Here is a 23,652-nt window from a genome sequence, read left to right on the forward strand (position 1 = left end):
GGAAGCCTCCCTTCACTCTGTTGTGGCCAGAAGGACAGCAGCCACAGTGCACATAAGGCCCTGAAAGCTTTTGAGTGTGAAGTTGTGCAAACAAGATAGGGATCTTCTAGCTCTGACAGGCATTCAGAAGACTCCATCGGTCTGGGGAGGGGGCCATATACCCATGATGCTAGGGTGATGCATATTATTTTTCAGAGTAGCAGCCGTGTTAGTCTGTATTCGCAAAAAGAAAAGGAGTACTTGTGGCACCTTAGAGACTAACCATAATATTATTTTTGGAGCTGCTTTTGCTATGTTCTCTTGGGTTGGTTAGAAGTAGCTCTGGTCAGAAAATAGAGAAAAGTCACAAAAGTGTTGATTAATAAATACCTTTCTCAGCAAAAAATATACCGACCGCCAGTAATTGGGAGTGTCTATGGTCAACTGTGAATAATAGCCAGGCTAGTTCTACAGGGGCTGACTTTGCAGGCTGGGATCACAAGTTCTCATCATATAGCAGGCAAGCCTTCGTAAGATCAACCCATAAAGTTGAGGTTTTCAAAGACATGAAGGGTAGTTAGGCTCCCAACTACTATTGATTTTCCAGTGGGTGTTGGGAACCTTACTGGCCTTTGTGCCTTTGGCTGTCTCTCCCTGAATAACTTATTCCTGCTACAGTTTAGTGTGTAGCCCTTTCACTTTCCGATCCATGGCAGCCGATTTTCGTGGATCTATTCTGGGTTCCACTGGTGGCCATCTAGCATTTGTAGGGCAGCTAAAGAATCTGCCACTGATTTGGAGCAACAATGGGCCAGTCCATTACAGTAGTAGGGAGTGCATGTACCTATTAAATCAATTCAGATGAATAAATAAGAGGTTAATCGATGGGTAAGGGTGGTAACCTCACATGTGATTCCAATTCAGATGATCCCCTTTTGTAGCTGGGTCCTGTCCCTTCTGACCACTGGCCTTTTCCTAAGCCTACTCCTTTCAACTCTTGACCCTACCACTGCAATGTCCTTTTCTGACCTTTGCCCTCTCCTCTCTCTCTTTCCCCTTCCGATAGTTTTCCCTATCCCTTCAAGCACCTCTTTTTTTGCCCCATGAACATCCAGAAGTTGCTCCCTGCCTAGGCTGTTAACCGGTAGGAACTCGTGTATAGCCTGGAACCTGGAATGGTTGGCTGATGAGTAGCTAAAATACCTGACATGAGCGATTTGAGAGTAAAATGATTTTTAAAATAAGGGATTATTATAAATAAGTGTGATGTGTAATAGGTATGTGCGGAGCCTAGCACAGTGGGGTCATGATTTCACATAGAGCCCCTATGTGCTATTGCAGTAATAATAATTGTCATTATTGCTCAAGAGCAAATTTATACTCTGTATTATAAATTTTATTTCCTCCTCCAAAATAAGCTAATGCTAACAGGGCCAACCGTCATTCGGGAAAGCATGCAGGTACGCTGTCTATGCTATAACTGATTTTAAAGTAAACAGTGCATCCGATGAAGTGAGCTGTAGCTCACAAAAGCTTATGCTCAAATAAATTGGTTAGTCTCTAAGGTGCCACAAGTACTCCTTTTCTTTTTGCAAAAACAGGGTTAAGACCCCAATTTAGCAGAGCACTTAAGCATGTTTATAACTTTAAACACATATGCAAAGCTTTGTTGAATAGGGATGGACTTAAGCGTGTGCTTAACGTTCAGCATGTGGTTAAGTTCTTTGTTGGAGCAGGGCCAAAATTCTATAAAAGCCAAGATTTGTCTAACTGAAAGTGATGCCACAAAGTGCACAGGCATTCTTTCCCCTTATGAAAATAGTCTAATGTAACTAATTTCTAAATCCATAAGCAAACAACCCCTAAACCAGCTAAACATGCATTCATACTAGTTGATATAATATTTGATATAAAACAACTCACCCACACAAGCACAGATTGCAAATACCAACAGAGGTTCTCAGTTGTCTGCCAGCTACAGTAGAACCTTAGGTATCAATTATTTAGTGTCCCAAAGTCCTAAGGGAAGTTCTTTGAGAAATACATAGTTGGTTTCTGATTGAACTTTCAAGGCAATTGGGCCACTGGTCATAAGACTGCAGCTTTCGTTTATAATGCACATAAAATAAACATGTTGATTACTTCTGAAATATGAGCCAGGTTATGCAGACATGGGAGACCCATCTGCTTTTAAGTTCAGCTTCAATGGGCTTAAGATTGTATCATAGGGACAGGGTGAGGGGATGACAATTTCAGGGCAGTATTTGTGAAAAAGTTAACCTAAATAAACAGACATTCTAAATGCGTTCATCATTTTCAAGCCATTAGTATAACAATGTATGAAATCCTGGCCCCATTGAAGAAAATGGGAGTTTTGCCAGTGACTTCAATGAGGTCGCCCAGTGTCTCAGCATTTCAGAAACTACCCACACCCCTTGTGCACATCTCTCTCTCTCTCTCTCTCACACAGACACACACACACACACGGTTCTCTGGGTACCCAAGACTGTGAGTCATCTTGTTAACCCCCTCTCCCCCCGCGCTTTCAACATGAGGGAGACCTGCTTGTACTTAACTGGTGTCAGCTCTCTGACTCCTCTTCTGGGCTATGCCAGCCCATGGTTTGCCTTGTGGGTTAACAATTGGTACATCCCAGTCCCCAAACCCCTTTGAAGCATTACCCTGTAGTGTTCAGCCCCTTATCCACTGAACAATCCTAGTAATACAAAGTCTGCTGTCCCCGAGGGAACAGTACACACCAGCTTGAGTGATTCAACTCAGAATCAGCTCCTTGTACAATACCACAGCACTGAGATGTATCTATAGTGAAAACAAGAATAAGTTTATTGTCAGAGATTCAAGATTCAAATGATAGTGAGTAAGAATATTGGAAACAAATGGTTAGATACAAAACAAAATCATAACATGCTTTCTAGAGACTAAACTTAACTAACAGGTTAACCTCCTGTCTAAAGAAGTTTATCTCATCCCCAGGGTTCTCTGCAGTGTTTCCCCCAAGGTTGGCTGAGATCCTGTTTTCATGAGTGTAAACAAGCAGTCTTTTTACTTCTAGATGCAGGATAAGGGGATGTCGTCTTTGACTTCTATTTATACACCCCAAAGTTCATTGTCTGTACTCAGAGACAGTATAGCCACCTGTGGCTTGTTTTTCCTGCATGCTCCTTCCCTGTTGACGTCCCATGCCTTTGTTGATATTGCATGTAAAGTGACGTCCATTGTGTTAGCTTGCAACGCTTCATTTACATTTGACAGAAAGAGCAGTGAATAAACATCTCTTGTTTGACAGAAATGCGGTTTCTGCTGGTGACTCGTACCTCGATACAGTATCTAAGAGCGTATTTTCGGTCTACATAATAGCTCCTTACGTAGTATCGGCACGTGCTTTTCACAGTGACATTAATGACGAGTGTGACCCTGGCTTTCATTTGAAGCCTCCCATGATTTTCTTTGGTGAACCAGAATGTACAGACCAGTATCAGGACATTCCATAACCCCAGCTGGCATTAACATGTTCTTGGGTCACATGGGCACACATTGACATATTTTGCACATAATTGGATGCTGAAACTGTACATTTTTATTAATTTTCTTCTAATTTCTCAGCATTTTAGATATCATGGACACACATTAGCTTAAAAGAAATCCAGTTGTGTGCAAATAACAGTTAAAGCCATACATTTTTACTAATTCTTTTCTAATTTGCTGTTAGAACAATGAGCTGTCTCAGTCTTCTCTCACTTTGCTTTTCCTGTGGATTCAGATGCAAATGAGCATCACCTTGCTCAGTTTACACTGGAGACACACATTGTCTCTGGCATCATCTTGCTCATTTTACACTGGAGACACAGGCCAACAGGCAAAATAACATTACTTTGCCTGGGGCAAACTTGTTTATCGCATCTGCCCCCAGAACACATTGTAGGAATATGTTTCTAGAACACTTTACATAACTCCTTACACTCCATCTGTACATGTATCACGCGGTGATATTCATGACTAATGTGGCACTAGTGTTTATGATACTTTACTCGATACACTTCTATAGTACAATAATACTGTGTCCAATCAGCTGATTTAATTGCTTATTTTTGGAGTTCAGATCCCCTGTTCTCCCGTTGATGTGTCTGGACCCTGATTGTCACAATGGGTTAGTAAGGATGGTAAAGAACTGAGAAATTCCTAAATGGGGCATGCTATTCATATGTGCATATAATTAACTGGTCTGCATTTTAAGTATAAAAAGGCTGTGTTTTTTCTAGTGGTTGAAGCCGAGGACTGAGAAGCTGGAGCTCTGCCTTTGACTTATTATTAGTCCTTGGGATTGTCACTTAAGCTCTGTACCACAGCTTACTGTATCTTTAAAGTGTGGCCAGTGATGCATACCAGGAGGATTGTGTGGCTTTATTTAATAATGTTTGCAAAGCACTTTGAGGTCTTCTGGCAGATACTGCATGCAAAGTATTGTTATAACGCACCCCCTTCTCTCTTTACATTTTAGCTTTTCTTTTGATGTTTAGTTATGGCTCTTCATTGTTTCTAGAGGTAGTAACCATGGGCTAGGCAGGAGCTCCAGGACATACATCAAATCCTACTGGCTAATTGCCCATCAGGGAGAGATTTCCAGTTGGTCATGGGATACCAAAAGGGATGAGGACAAAAATCAGAAGGGGAGGAGTTGGGGACAGGGTAATGCCCAAATGGAAATTGGCAGTGGTGGGGCAAAGCGTTGGAAAGGGGTGGAGCCAGGGGAGGTACAAGTGGCTAGAAGAGATGGGTCTTAGACAGGAGGTGCGATGGCATTGGTCATCATCCTCATCTATTAATCAGTGTCTTACCAATCCATCAGGATCAATTTGACAGGCCCAGTGCACATCCTACTACCAGGTACCTGGAAAATCCCTCTCTATTGATTGTATGCCAGGAAATTTTACAACTCATTTTAGCAGAAATAATATTTTATTTTTAAAAAAGATAATTCATCAAATGCATGGGACTCTGTTTGAAGTTGTAGACAATTTAAGCCTGAGTTTTCCTCCTCACTCAATAATTCCTAGCCCTGCTTCCTTCCCAATTCTCTTTATTTCTGTTCATTCTCTTTTTAGGACCTGGAAGAATGCTCAACTGGGAGAAGCCATGATTGAGAGCCTGGAAGCTCAGGGGCTCCAGCTGGCCAAGGAGAAGCAGGAATACTTAGGTTAGCTTGAGCAGCTTTTTGTACTGGGGACTCTTTAGGTTCAGAAGTGCCCAAGGGTTGCAGAATCCTAAATAGCACCCCTTCTCCACTTTCTGTAACTGCTGGTGAGGTCCAGGCTGGTCAGCTGCAGGCTTTTATGAAATCAGCCATTTCTATTCAGCTATCAAGGGAGATGAACATAAAAGCAAATACTAGGGTTGAGTTCAGGACATTTATTGTAGGTGCTTAAAAGTATGCATGTGTCCAGTCAGATGTGATCCTTTAGCTCCTAATAAATGGACAATGTGACTCTTGTTCTTGAAAAGTTTGAGGGTCCTGACTCTGGGAGTTAGCGCATGCCGGGCATACATAGGTACTCGTGTGCCAGTTTTAATTTCTCAGGAGTGGCATTTCTTATGGTGACTACAATTTTGGGATTGTTGTTTTTTTCCATCGGGGTTTTATTTTCACACTGCTGAATCCCCATCTCAATTCACCCCTGTGTTAGTGGTGATAATGTGTATGGTGGAAATTCTAGCCTGGTAGATTATGGGTTCATGAGCAGGCAAATGGCTCAGCTAGTGCATGTGTACATTTCAGATAATTAGTGGCTTCTCTGGGTAATTGAGACTACTTACACCTTAAGCTAAGGCACCTGGTAAAATAATAATTAATATGAATGCTGTGAGCTACACTCTGTCATCCAACTCCTGCTAATAAAACTTTAATATATTTAGATATTAAGAACAACTTGTTAACTATAAAGGTTGTTAAGCTCTGGAATAGGCTTCCAAGGGAGGTTGTGGAATCCCTATCACTGGAGGTTTCTAAGAACAGGTTGGACAAATACCTGTCAGGTATGGTCTAGGTATGCTTGGTCCTGCCTCAGTACAGGGGACTGGACCTGATGACCTCTCAAGATCCCTTCAGCCCTACATTTCTGTGATTTTTTTTATGGAAATCTGAAGATGAAGAAATATTTCTGTTTTACATTATTGCATTCACTGTGCTCCAGGATGATCTCAGTACATTGCCTGGGATTTAATAGTAGTAACAATAATTAGAGCTCTAAAGCACTTTTAGTGTGAAGATCTCAAAGCCATTTATAAAAGTTTTATTTATTTATAATGAATTAATTAAGCCTCACAACCCACAAGTGAGGTAGGAAAATAATACCATCCCCATTTGCCAAAGGGATAAACAGAAACCCAGAGAGGATAACTTGTAGAGCTGGTCAAAATGTTTTGGAAGAAAACTTTGTCTAAAATTGCCAAGATTTTTTTCATGAAAAGCTGGTGTGTATTTCAAATCTTGTTCATAAATTTTGGGGTGATATCTTTATCAACACCTTTATTGTAATTTTTATTTTAAAAAGTTATGGAAATGGTTACTGACCATTTTCATTTACATCACAGTTCGATAACATTTTCAGTTAAAATATTGGTGAAACAAATTGGTGCAAAAAATTCTCTTTGGCCCCTGTGCACCAGAAGTAGTGCTGACAGGAAGTTATTAATGACTTTTAGTTAACAAAAAATTTTCCCCCCATTTTTCAAACAAATCTGATGACTTTGCCCACAGCCACACTGTGAGTCTGTTAGAGCTGGGAACAGCGCCCAGATCACCAGATTCCCGTTCCCCTGCTCTCATCCCCGGCCTTGCTTTCCAACCTTCCAGGGACTGACCCAGGACTGATCTATGGGAGGATTCTCTCAACCAACCCCTCTTTCTCCAGGATGTGTCCAGACACCTGCATCATAGTCTCTCAGTTCCCTCCCCACCCCACTTCAGGTGCTATAATACCATTACCAAATTCTGGAGGGAGGCTGCAGAACGCTATGCAGCTCTGTGGGAGTGGAACCCTAGCGGAATGTGGTAGCTATGAGAGAGATTCTCCCTGTAAGAACATAACAGGATCTTAGCGGGAAGACCTGTCCCTCACTGCTGAATGTCACAGGTTAGCGGGTTTTCACTATTAGTGGCCAAACATCCCCTTCATAACCCCCAGGATAGCATAAGAATTGTTAGTCCTTTCCCAGGTTGCAGTCCTATACGGGGGAGGAAGAGAGATCTTCTCCGCTAATTAGCAGCTATGTATATACAGGGATCTTTGATCCATAGCAGGGACATTCAGGCTGACTATTCAGTTCTGTCATGCCTGGCCACTTTCATTTGACAGCTTTTGCTTTGGTTTGCTTTGTTCCAATATAACTGCTGAGGTTTCTGCCTTATTATTAGCATCCTGGTCAGCGCTCCGTGTCCCTCCAATGGTTAGTGCTTTGAGGACAAGAGAGTTTCTGGCCACTGGGAGATCAGGTCAAGACTCTGGGAGGCACGCATACTGCTCTACCTCCCTTCTATTGGGAGCGTCTGTACTTCCCCCGACCCCCTCCGGAATGACCATCCATCTCCTACCCTCGCCCCTGTGCCCAGTCCTGCCCCCAGGCTGGGAACCACAGGGATTGGTGGACTGCATCAGAAGGTCAGACCCTGCAGGACCTGGTCCTCCCAAGACGGGCAGGAGTTCGAAGAAAGGGAAGAACTGGCACATTGCCAGCAGTGTGGCACATGGGGCAGGCAGCATAGGTTCTTCAGGCTACAGCATGGGTGGGGAGCTGTGGTTTTGGCAGCATCTTCCAGCGCTCACAGGGAGATAGTGGAAGGGTCTGGGGTTTTGGATGGGGGAGAGGGAACAGGAGGAAGGAAGGAGAGGAGTAGAGGTTCTCAGAAAGAACAGAATAATGATATTATTCATCTGTATTACTGTAGCATCTAGGAGCTCTAGTTGTAGATCTGGATCCCATTGTGCCCAATAATAATAATACCTAGCTGTTAGCTCATGCTTTTAATCTTTAGATCTCAAAGTGCTTTCCACAGGAGGTCAGTATCGCCATCCCCATTTGACAGATGGGGAAACTGAGGCACAGAGCAGTGAAGTGACTTGCCCAAGGTCACCCAGTAGGCCAGTGGCAGAACTAGGAATTGAACCCATTCTGCTGAGTCCCACTAATGCTCTCTAAGAGTTAATCTCAGAGTGCGCAGGAACTCTGGGTACTGACCTTGTTAATAAACCAATAGGTGCTCTTTTCAGCATGGCCAAAGTCCAGCTGGAGACCTTAGGAAGGGGCAGGGCTGAGATACTTCGTTACTCACAGAAATCCCTCTGAGGCTTAGAGCTTTTCAAGACAACTGAAGGAACCCAGTTTTAGCTGGGGCATCATAACAGTGCAACCAGTTTCTTCACAATGTCATGCCACAGAGATGGAAATGGGACACAGATGCTATAGTCATCTCACTGGATGGCTGGTGGCATCCCTGTTAGTAGTGAGCAGCTGATTATCAGCATGACATAGGCAATGGCAACCTCAGAGAGAGCAAATTTTGTTGAATAAACAGGTGGAGTGAGCACAATAGTGAGCATTAAAGGAAATGAGGGCTAGACAAGTGTGTCTAGTAGCTGATGGCTGAGATCATGACCCAGAGTCTAGTCCTAGCTTAAGAACAGAATGTGGCCTGCTAGTTCAGGTAAGGGATAGGGAGTCAGGACACCTGGATTTTGTTCTTGGCTCTGCCACTTTGTAAAACTTTGGGCAAGTCACTGAACCCATCTGTATTTCAGTTTCCCCAGCTGTATAATGGAGAGAATGATATTTTCCTACCTCACATGAGGGTTGTGAGGGTTCCCTCACTGATATGCTCTAAGAGTCTTAGAAGGAAGACATCAGAGGGAGTGCAAAATATTAGTGTGTGTTTGTTAAAAATTTGGCAGGAGAAGGATAACAGAAAATCCAACTTAAAGTCGTCTTGGCCTTAGGAAACACTCAGACAGATGTATGCAATGCAAGAGGGAAGTCTGCATTTTCCAGCTCTGTGTGATCAGTGCCCCAAGATCATAAACACCCCACTGCATTATCAGTTGCTTTTCTTCCTGCATTTGGCCTAGGGTGATCAGATAGCAAGTGTGAAAAATCGGGACAGGGGGTGGGGGGTAATAGGTGCCTATATAAGAAAAAGCCCCAAATATCGGGACTATCCCTATAAAATCGGGACATCTGGTCACCCTAATTTGGCCTATGTTGTGTGTGTTTGCAGATAAGCTGATGGAAGAGACAGAGGAGCTGTGTCTGCAGAGGGAGCAAAAAGAGGTGGGTGCCCATTCAAAGCCAATCAAATCATACCCCTTCCTATTCCCTGCAGAGTGTAGGGCAATCTGTTGATTGGAGGGGCTAGCACCATGCAAAGCCCAAAGGCAACCATGCTCCTGGATGCCCCTTTGATGAGTAAAGGGATGACAGCCAAGCCCTGTAGATGGATCCTGCACACTTTTGGGTTTCATCTCACTGCACCATCTCGCCTTCCTTGATGTTAGCATCTAGTCACATGTAGGAAAGGTTGAAAGTTGTTGTGAGAGGGAATAAGGATGCTATTTGAATTACAACCTGGACCAGGAGGGGTTTCTGCTGGTCAGGACTCTCTCTTTCTAGTCCTTGCCCCTCATTGCCGGTGTACCTCAGTCTCGACCTGCAGTAGTACCCTGGCCCATTCTAGTCTTGAGCAGAGACAGTTAATTATGGGTGAAATTCAAGAGATTTGGGGCTTTGGGTTCAGTTCAAATAAATACCCAATCATTCAAATGCTACTATGAAACTTACCCAAATTATTAGAACCGATTCAGCACTTGCTCTCTCCCCTGGCATCACCACAAACACCTTTCAAAGACCCCTCCTACTTTATTATGTGTTCTTGAGGGGTGGGGGTTTCAGAAAGTTTCTGCTCCCTTCCGGGGTCTACAGAAGTGGCGGGTCCACTTCTCCCTCTTTTAGGGCTAATCTACTGTCCCCTCTAGCTCCTTTGAGCAGCTGGCTAGTAGACCTGCAGTGGAGAGGGAGTAATTTTGTCCGAGAGCACTGGGCTGGATCCCTACTCTTACAAAGCCTGCCATGGGTGCTTTAACATTCACAGATAGCAGAGAGGAGCAAGGGCAGTTTTGAGGTCCTTTGTTCCTAAAGGAGGGAGAAAAATATAATCTACAGGGAGCGTAATTGGTCTGACATTTTACAGGCCTGCAGGGCTTCACAGGAATGGTTTGGGAGTGCACTTTGTTTGAACTGTTGGATCTGCCATATGGATGTACAGTCTTTATTATTAATTTATCTTGTCAGTTTCAATCAATGGTTCTATGACACTAACGGAGCCACTGTAAGAGCTTCACCTAGTGGCTAACTCTAGTACGTTTTAAACCAAGACTCCTGAGACAAAAGTCCTTTGTTATTCAGTTATTGAGCGGATCCTTCTCCTGTGCAGTGTCCACAACACTGGTGTAAAAAAATAGCCATTTTGACTGGGGAGCATAAGCTTGTTGAGACTGGGAAGATGGGTGATGTTACTTATCAGCCTTTTTAAACACCACTTGTCACCAAGTGTAGACAAAGGCAGTGATGATTCATAGATACTAAGGTCAGAAGGGACCATTATGATCATCTAGTCTGACCTCCTGCACAACGCAGGCCACAGAATCTCACCCACCCACTCCTGCGAAAAACCTCTCACCTATGTCTGAGCTGTTGAAGGCCTCAAATCGTGGTTTAAAGACTTCAAGGAGCAGAGAATCCTCCAGCAAGTGCCCCATGCTACAGAGGAAGGTGAAAAACCTCCAGGGCCTCTTCCAATCTGCCCTGGAGGAAAATTCCTTCCCGACCCCAAATATGGCGATCAGCTAAACCCTGAGCATATGGGCAAGATTCACCAGCCAGATACCCAGGAAAGAATTTCCTGTAGTAACTCAGATCCCACCCCATCTAACATCCCATCACAGGCCATTGGGCCTATTTACTATGAATATTTAAAGATCAATTAATTACCAAAATCATGTTATCCCATCATTCAAAATGTTAGCTGGTTATGGATAGCAGCTAGCACACATTTCAAACACTACTCAATGCCAATACTCAGAAGCAAACTAGGGAAATGTGGTCTAGATGAAATTACTATAAAGAGGGTGCACAACTGGTTGAAAAACTGTATTCAGAAAGTAGTTATCAATGGTTTGCTGTCCAACTGGAAGGATATATCAAGTGAGGTCCTGCAGGAGTCAGCCCTGAGTTCAGTACTAGTCAATATTTTCATTAATGGCTTGGATAATAGAGGGGAGAGTATTCTTGTAAAACTTGCAGATGACACGAGGCCAGGAGGAGTTGCAAACACTTTAGAGGAAAGGATTAGAATTCAAAACAACCTTGACAAATCGGAAAGTTGGTCTGGAAGCAACAAGATGAAATTCAATACAGATAAATGCCAAGTACTATACTTAGAAAGGAAAATCAAATGTACAACTACACAATGGGGAATAACTGGCTAGGTGGTAGAACTGCTGAAAATGATCTAGGAGTTATAGTGGATCACAAATAGAATATCAACCAACAATGTGTTGCAGTTATGAAAAAGGCTAATATCACTCTGGGGTGTATTAACAGGAGTGTCGTACATAAAAGCACTGGTGAGGCTTCAGGTGGTATACTGTGTACAGTTTGGGGCTCAATACGTTAAGAAAGATGTGAACAAACTGGAAAGAGCCCAGAGGAGATCAACAATGAAAAAAGGTTTAAAAAATCTAACCTAGGAGAAAAAGTTAAGAACACTGGACATGTTTAGTCTTGAGAGGAGATGACTGAGGAAGGACCTGATAACAATCTTAAAATATGTTAAGGGCTGTTGTTTAAAGAGGATGGTGATCAGTTGTTCTTCATGTCCACTAAAGGTAGGACAAGAAGTAATTGGCTTAATGTGGAGTAAGGGAGAGTTAGGTTAGATATTAGGGAAAGCAACCTAACTACAGTACAAGGAGAGTTAAGCTCTGGAGTAGGTTACCAAGGGATGTTGTGGAATCCCTGTCATTGGAGGTTTTTGGCAACAGGTTAGGCAAACACCTGTCAGGGATCATCTAGGTTTATGAGGTCCAGCCTCAGTGCGGGGGATGGAGTAGATAACCTCTTGACTTCCCTTCCAGCCATACATTCCTATGGTTCTGTGATTTAATAATTATGTATTTCATGTCTTTACTGTTTTGGATTTGGAGGCAACACTAGTGCTCATGTGGGATGGTGGGGAAGGCCAAGTTAGAAAAGGGTAGTGTGACTATAACATAAAATGAATTGTTACTGCAGGGGTAACCATTTAACCCTCTGTGCGCTGCAGCCGAGTGCACTTATTTCCCCATGTTACCTCTCAGGAGCTGGAGCGTCTTAACCAGGTGCTAGAAGCAGAGAAGCAGCAGTTTGAAGAAGTGGTCCAGGAGCTGCGGCTGGAGCAACAGCAGATTAAACGGTAATGAATCCAAGACAGGTACGAAACCAGGTGGGCGACAAGACAGCTGACACTTCCACAGGTGAAGAGAAGCGATCTCAGTTTCACTTTGCATTCAGGACCCCAACAGCCTTTTTAGAGCAGTGCAGGGAATAGGATGGAAGAGTGACCACCCCATAAACTCTGAGTACTATGGCGATAAGCACACACATGGGTGCATATTCCAGACTAGGGCATTTCCCATGGCCGGTCATGGCATGTGGGAGCATATGTACATTATTGGCACATGTGTCACAATTCTCGACACTGGAAGTCACCGTGCCACAATTGCACTGAAGTCAGTGGAGTGACACTGTGGATGGATTTGAACCCTAAGTGCCTAGAATTTATAAGGCACATATGCCCATATGCAGTGGTTAAAGTCAATTGAAAGAGGCTCTCACCACACTGGCCAAGGAGGGATGGGAGCTGGGGGAGCACTGCCTACCCAAGCCAGGGAGAGGAGGAGGAATGCTTCCTCTGTTATGGTTGTGTCCCCCAGCTCCACCTTAAGTTAACTTGTGCCTGGCATTTCTGATTCCTGACAGCACCCCTTCCAAATCAATACTAGAGCATCCTATGGCAATGGCCAACTCTACAGCCTATGGTAGTGTGAGTGCAGTGTTTGGGGCTATTATTCCCCCACAAAGTGCATAACCATTGTCCTTTTAGGGAGCTCGAACTGACAGCCCAATCCCTCAAAGGAGTGGAGGAGGAAAAGAAGGAACTGCGAAGCCTGACAGAGTCCTTACAGAAAACACTGGAGGTCAGTGATAGATTTTTCTCCTCATGGTGACAGCCTTTCAGGGAAAGTGCTATAGAACTAAACAGGGATTAAACTAATAGTATCCTGTAGCAATTACTCTAAAAGCCTATAGAGTTTGACAGAGAATCAGATCCTTCTACAGGTCAATTGATCCAGCTTATAGAACTCTTTAGCAGGGACATATGTCAAGATCCTCTCCTGTGTTGAGATCTCTTCAGGACAGGGCTGGAGCTGTCAGGGACCCAGCTATAGCTCCCTGATTCTCAAGCTGCAGCTTCCCTCGTCTAAATTAGAGCAACCAGGTGGCAGCTCTAATTTACAAAGCTGCATATGGTCTCGGAGAAATCATATACCAGCTGAGAATGTGGCACAGAGTGGAGCTCCATCACACCTCTTCCCTCCCCTATTATAACCCCTATGTCAGGGTGGCTCCTCTAGCTTTATGCCCTCTGAGAGATCCCTCCCCACACGCTGGGAATTCTCAGCTAGGCAGTAGCACCCAGAATATGGCCTATAATTTTCCACTGAACTCTGCAGGATGGTCCAACTATCCTATGGAAAGGATCTCATTCTATATTACATTCTGCGGGTTTTTAGAGAAATGGCCATAGAACCCTGTTGATTTAATCCCTTTTTGATTCTACAGGACTTTCCCATAATACAGATCCTCTCTCATTTGCTCTTGCTCTTTAGTTTTTTTGCAGGGTGGTTTGGGTTTCAGTTTGAGCACTGGGCAAAAACCAGGAGTTCATGGTTCAGGTCACTTACATTGCCCGACCTGGTCTGCTCCACCATTGTTGCAGGTACTGGTCAGACAAAGTTTGGGAATGACAGTATTAAGGAAGGAATGATTCTGTCCTGACTACAGTCAATAGGTTGAGCAGTACAGAGGAAAACAGTGTCGTGTGCCCTCCCCCTGTAGCTGATAGGGATTCATCAGCATGCAAGGGGAGAGTCTGCTGGCACGCAAGGGTGCAGAGAGGCCTGGAGGGAGGAGGAAGAAGGGCAGTGAGGTTGTACAGTATTAGTGATGAGTAGAGGAAGTAAAGTTCCCCTTTCTTGGAGTACTGTCTGCTGAATAATCATGAGCCCGCATTGGCAGATTCCTTTAGAGAAGCCCCAAGTGATGGCCCGTCTTCCTGCATAAAGAGAGAACATTAAGGAGGTTATTGCTCCCAGGGTTGCAGGGGAGAAGGGGAATCCAAGGTTTAAGTGGGTGGGGAAAGGAGGGCAGCAGAAGGAAGGAGGGGCAATAGGGAGCCATTGGAGAGGAGTCATCTGGGAAGGTGCCTAGCCTAGGAACCTCCATGTCAGAATGTCGGTGGCCTGGCTAGTAATTACATGCTCTGTTCCTTCTCTGTCCCAAGGAGCTCTCCTGGGAAAAGCAAAGAACCCTGGAAATGCTGGAGGAGAATGAGAGCCAACTTCAGCCCCTGGGCAATGCTAACAAGCAGCCAAACCCCACCGGGTGTCTGCACAGCAACCTGCACCAGATTGAGGAGAAGATGCACCAGCTCCTGAAGGAGAAAGTCTTGGCAGAGAGAAGGTAAGGTGGGGAATGTAGCTTACAGAATCCCAGAAGAGGAAGGATGAAGTGTTACTCCTTGCAGAAGGAACGTGGTGTTGGGAAAGGAGCTACCATTACTCCTGCAGAGGGAAGGTCATAGTAAGAGGAGACACTGGAATAAATTCCAGACTTAGAACTGTAATAATTTTAAAGCATTTTCTCTATTTTCATTAACATTGGCTATTTCCTGGTGGCCAACAGCCTTCTGCAGAGTTGTTAGACCTTTTGTCGTTTCCCCTCATGGATGCCGGCTGAGGAGTGGGAAAGTGCTAGTCAGGCAATTCAGATTGCCAGGCAGGTTCAAATTCGTCCTGGTCAGTGTGGCCATCTGTGGCCGTGCTGCTTGGTTGCCAGTGTGAAATGAGCTGGTTGACCTTTCTAATTCCCTGTGGTCAAGTGTTCATATTGCAGACACTTGACAGTCTAAGCAGAGAGGCCAAGGATTCCAGGGGCCATGGAGAATGAACTCCTCTTTGACTCTAGAGCTGCTCCTTTCAGATCAGGATTGGGGCACATTAGCCCAACAATAGGCCAGAAGCATGTGCTACTGGTGGACCTGTTCTGTTCATAGAGAACTTCACCCTCCAGAGCTGTCAATCTGGGATCACTGCATTTACCTGTTTCAAAAATGGAGATAAAGTTCTAAGGGAATGCCACAGTGAATATGTACAACTAAAACTGAGGCCAACTGGATTTGCAAGACCAGCCTTGCTCTGTCTGACCCATCAGAGCAGCTTTCAACCAAGGTCTTCTTTCCCTTCCTTTCTGGGAGTTGTAATGGCCAGGGAGAGGTCTTCTCTAATGCTCTTTTGTCATGCTGTGTGGTAGGATGAAGGAGAATGAGGAGCGGTCCCGAGCCTTGGAGGAGGAGCGGGAGTTTTACTCATCTCAGTCGCAGGTGCTGCAGAACTCGCTCTCAGAACTGACTGCAGAGAAACAGCAGACAGAGAGAGACCTCAAGGTACTGCATATGTTGCTCACTAACTCTGCCCCTGCTTTGGGCCCAACAGATTATCTCCTTCTTCTCCACTGCAGACTTCTTCAGGGATCTCAGAGTGTTGTAGCTTTTCTTTTGAGGCCTAAGATGGGAGTGGGGAGAGCTTTGGGGCCTGCACTTGGTCAGAGAGATGCTTATTGGCAATGTCAACCTAAATGAGCTCAATCTCTGAAGAAGAACATGATCAGCCCTTCCACTCCAGAGGCAAAAAGCATGCATGGGTAGAGTAGAGACTTATACCAGACCCTGTAGGTCAACAGGTTTAGGCTCTGATGGGACAAGCAGTTGAATTCCACTAAGCAGGGCTATCCTCTGAGAGATTGTCCTGCCTCTGCAACCAGTTGCTCATATCCAGGGACTCCTGGACTCTCCTGATGATCTCAGCTGTCATAGTGCTGTATAGAGGGACTCCTCTCAACTAGCCAGCACCCAGATCTTGTAGGTATTTATAGATCAACACCAGAGCTGAACAGGATCAGCACAGTCTCTGGAGAGCGGGGCTTAGATGTTCCTGACTGCTGACATGATTGGGCTGCAGTCTTCACCAAGGGAATCATATGAGTGGTCTTGGCTGTCCCATGTCAATCTCATTGCAATAAATGGACCAAACATCACAGTTTGGGAATCACTGGTCTATTAGTCCACCAGACACTTCTTCTTGAAAAAGTGGGATAGAGTATCTGATTTTAGCCAAAGGGCAAAGGAAAATGGATTTCCACCTATCTTATCATGATGGGTGAATGCAGAAGGGCTGGCGGTTCAGTTTGGATAAACACGCAGAAGTCTCAATGTTTTTTACCCTTATCTTGAGTCAGTAACATTTAGCTAGAAATGTCACAAGGACAGTTTTTTTTTCCCCCTCCTTGAGATTCCATATACTTCCTGTTCTTTTTCAGCTAGCAATACCTTCACAAACAGCCTTTCTTATGGTATTTAAACACCTCTGATTCCAAACAGAACCTAGAATGGTGGGGGCAGCTGTGAAATCAGGAATTTGGAGTAATAGACAGTTACCCAAACACTGCTGAGCCTCAAGGAGGGGTTCAGTTTGAGGAACTGATGAACAGCTTGCATGGTTTCTATCTACACTGGCAATCCCTTCATATTCAATGCCACCCTCAGCTTTGGCTTCCTTGCAACTCCTGAGTCAGCAGCAGTATCACTGTTGTGTTGAATGGTTTTCCAGAGTGACTGATTTCCTTCCGTCCTCCTCAGGCTGAGATGAAGGTGCGTATGGATCTAGAGAAGAGACTGAGGGAGGCTGAAGAAGCCCTACAGAGCTTGGAGCAAGGCTTGAATTCTCTGGATTGCAACAAAGAGAAGGAGGAGAAAATGAAAACAGATGTCAGCAATTTGAAAAGTAAGTCATCTATCCTCCATCCCCCTCTCTGCTGGTGAATACGCTCCACAGAAGGGTCCATCTCCACAAGTCAAGCAAAGTGGTGTTGAGTGAGTTCTCAAAACACTTTGCAGCTTCCCTCTCCAGATTGCAAAAGCACTTTGCAAACATTAGTGAGTTAAGTCTCACTCTCCTGCGAAGGTCAGTGTTGTTCTCCCTTGTTTTATGGATGAAAAAACTGAGGCATAGAGAGGTTAAGTGACTTGTCGTAGGTCATATAGGAAAGCTGTGGCAGATCAGGGAACAGAACTGAATGGAGCTCAGCATCTCAGTCCTGTGATTCCACCACCATACAGTCCTTACAATCTGATCCTTCTGTATTTGGATGACAGCAGCCTAAGGAGCATTCAGCTTGGTGCTGGATGATTCAGTAGGTTTGTGTAGTGGGGCAGCTGCCCCACTGCGGCGGAACAGGGGTTAAAAGCACCCCTGGAGAGAGCTATTGCTGGATAAAAAGAGTGAGAGCAGCTGAGGGAGTAGCTGACCACAGGTGTGGCCAGATCAATTAGGGCCCAGCTGGCCCTGATAAGAGGGCTGGGGGCCAGGAGCTTGAAGGAGTTTCACTCTAGCCTTGGAGTGGGAAGGGCTAGCTGCCTGGGAGCAAGGTACCTGAAGCAGAGCAGTTCTGGGGAGGGGCATAGGGAGCTGGTGAGCTCCAGCCTGGTAAACACGCAGGCTGCAGGCCTTGTTGAAGGCCTACGAAAGGTACTGGGGCCGCAGAGGGGCATCCCAGGGATAGGCAAAAGCAGCAGGTCCTACCCCCTTGCCAATGATGAGTGGCCATTATAGACTGCAGTCTGCCTCAGGCAAAGGGAGCTAGATGATGACTGGCAGTAGCCACTGAGGCAAGGTGGGCTTAGAGGGTTGGGGGTTAACCGAGAGGGGAGACCCAGAGTGTGTGGGACTGCTGTGGGGCAGAACCCCAAGATAAGAGGGCACTGGGATCTGGGATGGACATGGGGCCCTCAGGCGAGACACCGGCCACCAGGAGGTGCTCTGAGTACTGAGCGAGCTAATTCCCAGGTGACCAGCAGGAGGCGCCGTGCCAGTGAGTCTGCAATCTGCTACAGTTAACCTTGTACTGTGACTCAGTATTGCATCAGTGCCCCAGCCTAGCATTACAGGGTGTTGTGCTGTTGGAGGTGCAGTCTTTGAGATGAGACATAAAGCTGAGTTCCTGACCATGTGTCACTGAAGTTCCAAAGATGCTTTCAATAAGAGATAAGGGGGTTGACTCTAGGGTCCTGCATGATTGAGCTTTGGGTAATTATCCCTTCCTCAACTCCCTTGCAGCTCCAACTGAATGCAGTATTCTTCACTTCCTGTCCTATAATGTTGCTGGGAGCTGTTAAAGAACTGCCGGGCTTCATTTCAGTGCAGGGTGGGTGACGTGGGCCTGTGTATAGAGTGTGCAAAGTCCTTTGGGATCCTGAGAGTGAGATGCACCATAGAAATACAAGTGATTAGCATTCAGTCCATTTACGTGAATCAGTAGATTCCAAAGTAGCAGCAAAGCAAAGGGCATGGTTCTCCACTACATTGCTCCAGCAGACTGTGGTGGAGTGAAAACCAGGTCCTGGCTCACTGTGCAGCTGGATCCCCCAGTCATCTGTTCCCCCATACATCTCCTCCGCCTTTCTCGCTGTTCATGGCAGGAGCCTGTGACTTGGGCTCCTCAGACGTATCCACGGTGCTGTTGTGGAGGAGGGTCTCCACTGAGGATGGCATATAGTTCTTTGTAAAAGCAGCAGGTCTGTTGCTTGGCACCCGATTGTTTGTCAGCCTCCCAATATGCCTGCTGCAGCTCCTTGGCTATCACACAGCACTCCTGCTGGTCCCTGTAGTACCTGCTCTCCAGCGTCCCCTGAGCAATCTGTTCATAGATGTCTATGCTTCTATGGCTGGGGTGGGAGCTGTGTCTGCATAGCATCTCCCCACAGGTCCAGGAGAGCCAATATCTCCTGTCTGCTCCAGGCAGGAGCATGTCTGGAGTGTGTAGGTGGCATGGTCAGGTGGGCATTCGCACACAACAATGGAGAACTGTGAGGGGTGCTCACCAAGCTGGAAAAGGAATTTCAAAAATTCACAGGGCTTTAAAAGTGTCTATGTGGCGATGGGGGTGGGGTGGTTCTGGTCTCTGTGACCCCAGGCAGTGGAGTTTACAAAGGTGACCAGAGCGTTGAGGTCAACATAAGTAACACAGCATCTCTACTTGCACTGCGTCAACCTAAGTACACTGACCGTGGTTCTACGTAGCTCAAGTAGGTGGTGTTACCGTGTCAGCACTTACAGTGGTGGGAAGCCAATTTGAGTGTAGACGCATTAACAATTAGGTCAGCATAAGCTGCCTTGCATCAAACTAACTTTGTGGTGTAGACCAGGCCTTAGAGAATGGAAAATCAGGTCCAAAATCTACATTGTCAGCACGGAATTCTACCTTGTGTTGAGTTATCAGAACAGAAACCTTCGCTCTGGCACAGAAAAGGCGGGTAACTTTTCGCACAAGGACTAGAACTCCTCCCAGCTTTAATTTTCTGCCCTAGGTTTTACTGTGTCTCCTCTTAAAAGAATTGAAGAGTATGGGTGAATTAAGTGCTTATAAAGGTTAGGGGTCAATACCACACACCTCAAGCTTGGCCTGCAAACCCCATCTCATCCCTGTCCTTTCAGGTCAGGATCAAGATGTGGTAGCAAAGATGTCTGGGGGCCTGTGACTAGCAGGGGAGTTGCAGAGGAGACATAAGGTGTGTTTGTGCGGATGGGGGAGGAGAGCCAGGCTGAAATGGTCCAAGATGTAGCTGGCTAGGGCAGAGGAGGTGCGCTGGCATAACATGAAGAGAGCTGGGCCGAGGGCTGGAATAGAAGGGTATGTAGCAGGTCAGGATGCGGGTGCATTGGCAGAGCTGTGGGGTGGAGGGGGACTGAGGCTGGAATAGCAGGAGATGCTGCAGGTCAGGGAAGAAATGCATCAGCAGAGCTGATTGGCAATGTTTGCCCAGCATGTGTCCGTGTCATTAGTCCCTCCATTTCCAAAGCTCACTTGGAGAGAGAATAAAACATGTGCAAATTCTCTTTCTTTGGAGATATATGGAAACATTTGCAGGACTTCCCCTTCTCCACCTTGGGGAACCCCATCTCTTTGAAGCATTTGAGAAACAAGGAGTGCAGTGGCCAGGGGCACAGTCCCGCTCTCTGCTTCCACTGAGCCATGAAATATGGCTGTGCTCACCAGTGGCCACAGCGTCCATCTGTCTTGATTACTTTGCTGATTTCAGACTCTCTGAACCAAAGCACAACCAGTAGTGCTTCAAAGGGTTGCATTTCTGGAGACCCATGAAGAGAGACTTTCTCCTGCTAAATACCAAGGAAAGAGCTAGCTAGCTCCTGGCTAGTGACTGTGACGCTGAGATATTCTTGCTGCAGCTGTAGGAATAACTGAGGGGGGATTGAATGGCTCCTGTGGGACTGGTAATGGGCTCTTGTGCCTTCACTTCACCAGTCTGAATCCAGCCCAGATCTAATAGAGTCTGGAAGTTGCTACCCCCTGACAGTACTTAGAGTGCAAAGAGGGGGGATTGCCAGTGGGTGCAGACCTGGAAAAAGTTGGCTTTAATTGCATGGGGTCACTGTGGGACACACTCTACACAATGTCGTACCAAAGCTGCTGTTCCTAGGTTGTGATCGATGCCCCACTTACTTTCAAACCACTTTAAGCACCGTCCTCTGGTGGTGATGTGGGGCTTTGTGAATGTGAGTGTCTGTGAATGTGCTCCAGGATCAGATCCTCCTCTAAATGGTGCTATAGACATGCAAGGTATGAGCACCTGGTCCATCTCTATGGGCAGTGCAGGACTGTTCTGAGCAGGACAGTGTAGCTGGTATCTAGTGTGCCCAACTGGGATAAGCTCGCTCTGGGGCCAATGTTAACGTTTAAAGTGCCTCCCTCACGTGGCTTCCTGGAATCTCTCCTCCCCAGAGTTCTTTGAGGAGTGCATCCGGAATGCCGAGCTGGAAGCCAAGATGCCCATGATCATGAAGAACTCTGTGTACCTCCACAAGGCTGCCACCCGCCGGATAAAGAGCTGCCGGCTTCACCGCAGGAGGTCCAGTGCTTCATGTAGGTGTTGGCGGCTCTTCCCACATTATGCTCTGGGGAGTGGGGATGGGAGGAGGTTTGCTGGAGGAGGTGAGGATTTTGTTCCACGAGGACTTTGTGTTTCTTGCCCCCTTGTGGCATCACCCACTCACGGGGCTGCTTGCAGAGAAACCTCAGGCACCAATTCTCCACCTGAATTCCCTGGCTTTTCACATACCTGGAAACATGGGGGTGAACCCCTTCAGTGCCATCGGCTCTCTGTGTGCATGCTGGGGAAGCATGCTGCTGCAGCTGGGTTGATTTGAGTGATTGATCCATAGGAAGTCATAGCAACCTGACAGCAGCAAAGGGGGAGGGGGAAACAGGCACTGCCTTGCCCTCATTCTTGCCCCTCTCTAAGGAGAGCAAGATGGACTTATTCCATGTGCTCTCAAATGTCATCATAGGTTACTATCTCCTCCCCCACCAGAGTCCAGGGTCATAAAGATGGCACTGCTTGGCTCCAACTGCTCTGCATTGGCTCCCTGTTGAATCTGGGTCTTGGACAATGTTGGGGCGGTCTCCGGCATGGGAGCGCTCACCTGTTTTACTGCTGCTGTTGTTTCAGTGAAACAGTCCCAGTCGTTCATCTTCTCCCAGACAGAAGCCGATAATATTGAGGAGCTGAAGGAGGCAGCCAAGAGGCTCAGCCGGGACCAGCACTTCCGGGAAACCCTCTATCAAATCATGATGTCACAAAAAAATTCTGCTTCAGGGGAGGAAAAGTGAATCCTCATCTCCTCCCATCAGCAGGGGGCTTCTGATCTCAACTCGTTGTTCAACTCATCAGAAGTTAAACCACTGGGGTCAGGGGGAGGATTTGCTCCTTTGTGGGGAAAGGGGAAGGATGGATGAATGCACCACCCTCCAGGGTTGTGGCTTTTAGTGTGTGTTCCTGAGCAGTGCCAATCTCTCTTTCCCCAGACTGCAGGGAGGCTCTGCCATTCCCCACAAATCACCTCTGTTTACTTCAGCCATTTCCACTAGGACATGTTCTGCCAAAATCCCACAATCAGTGTTCAAATGAATCGCACACTTTAGCTTAGAGAGTGTTGGGTCATTTCTTCACAGTCAAGTTCTGTGGCCAAATGTAGGTGCTGCTAATAAACCCCTTTCTCTGCCTAATGTCCAGCTAGTGAAACTAGCAGATGAGACACAGCCCAATTGCTCTGGCTCGCCTTCTTTCTCAGCTGGTCCAATACATCCCTCAGTATCTGTGCTGGGAAGGGGGATGTTCCTCAGTGTGTTGCCTAGACACGGCAGTTATATCAGTCTCCTGAGGTGTGCAATGATGTCAAGCCCGGAACAACCTCTTGATGTAGCACCCTTTAAGCAGGTAATAATGCAAGGCTGAGAGTACCATCCAGAGGCACCAGCTTCCTAAATTCTGGGGATGGGGGTTACTTGACCCCTGCTCTGCCCCAGGCCCCACCCCCACTCCATCTCCCAAGCCCCTGCCTCTTCCCACCCCTGCTCCTTCCCTTCCTCCCCCTGCTCCTCCTGCATGCCACTGAACAGCTGATTGCAGTGGGCTGGAGATGCTGGGAGGGAGGGGAAGGAGCTGACTCATGGGCTGCCAGTGGTTGGGAGGGAGGGGAAGGAGCTGATCTGCAGGGCTGCCAGTGGGTGCTGAGCACCCACTTTTTTTTTCCATGCGGGTGCTCCAGCCCCAGAGCACTCAGAGTCAGTGCCTATGGTGCCATTGTCATCAGTGGCAACAAGACAACATGGGGTGGGTGGGTGACGAGAACCCAGCAACAAGTCCTGCTACCACAGTCTTAGTTAATTAACACACAACCTGAGGAGCGCTAGCTTCCTCACTGCCCAGAATAACACCACCATTGTCATGTCAGCTACCTACCAGGTTTAAGTTCGGGAAACTATCCAGGTTACAGCAGGATGGACACCATCCATGGTTTATCCAAGTGTTATCAATGGTGGTGCCCCTATTGAGAGATCAGGGCTTTTCCTTCCATTCCCTTTCCATCATGGCCTGCATCCTTCCTGGAATGCTGTAGATGATGTGTTTGTCATGGAAGCCCAGACTTAACCTAGACTAGAAGAGAGGATTTGCCCAGAATTTAATAATACTGTAAACTGCTGAAGAGAGAGGAATCAATTTTTTTATACAAACCTGATGGCCACTAGCACCTTCTTTTAAGTAACTAGCCGTACAAGGCTTGTATCCAGAATACAATAATAATAGTCCTTAGCACTCAGATATAACTTACAAACATATGTGGTAGGTGAGTATGAATATCCCCATTGTATGAA

The 23,652-nt window shown here is 46.3% G+C and overlaps 1 protein-coding gene across 1 annotated transcript in view; it reads left to right on the forward strand.

Annotated features, from left to right (window-relative positions):
* PLEKHD1 (pleckstrin homology and coiled-coil domain containing D1) overlaps positions 1-22,107 on the forward strand; it is a gene marked incomplete at both ends in the record, with an annotated part of 46,461 nt that extends 24,354 nt beyond the window's left edge. The window contains 9 exons of the mRNA XM_084632237.1: positions 5,103-5,194; positions 9,266-9,318; positions 12,402-12,496; positions 13,187-13,280; positions 14,648-14,826; positions 15,676-15,808; positions 17,060-17,204; positions 21,220-21,360; positions 21,947-22,107. Of these exons, the coding sequence (XP_084488363.1) occupies positions 5,103-5,194; positions 9,266-9,318; positions 12,402-12,496; positions 13,187-13,280; positions 14,648-14,826; positions 15,676-15,808; positions 17,060-17,204; positions 21,220-21,360; positions 21,947-22,107 (1,093 nt within the window). The remainder of the gene's footprint in view (positions 1-5,102; positions 5,195-9,265; positions 9,319-12,401; positions 12,497-13,186; positions 13,281-14,647; positions 14,827-15,675; positions 15,809-17,059; positions 17,205-21,219; positions 21,361-21,946) is intronic.
* Positions 22,108-23,652: the final 1,545 nt, after the last annotated feature.

This window comes from Lepidochelys olivacea (genome assembly GCF_965140295.1).
Source record: "Lepidochelys olivacea isolate rLepOli2 genome assembly, chromosome: 6".
In the NCBI taxonomy this organism is placed as follows: Eukaryota; Metazoa; Chordata; order Testudines; family Cheloniidae; genus Lepidochelys; species Lepidochelys olivacea.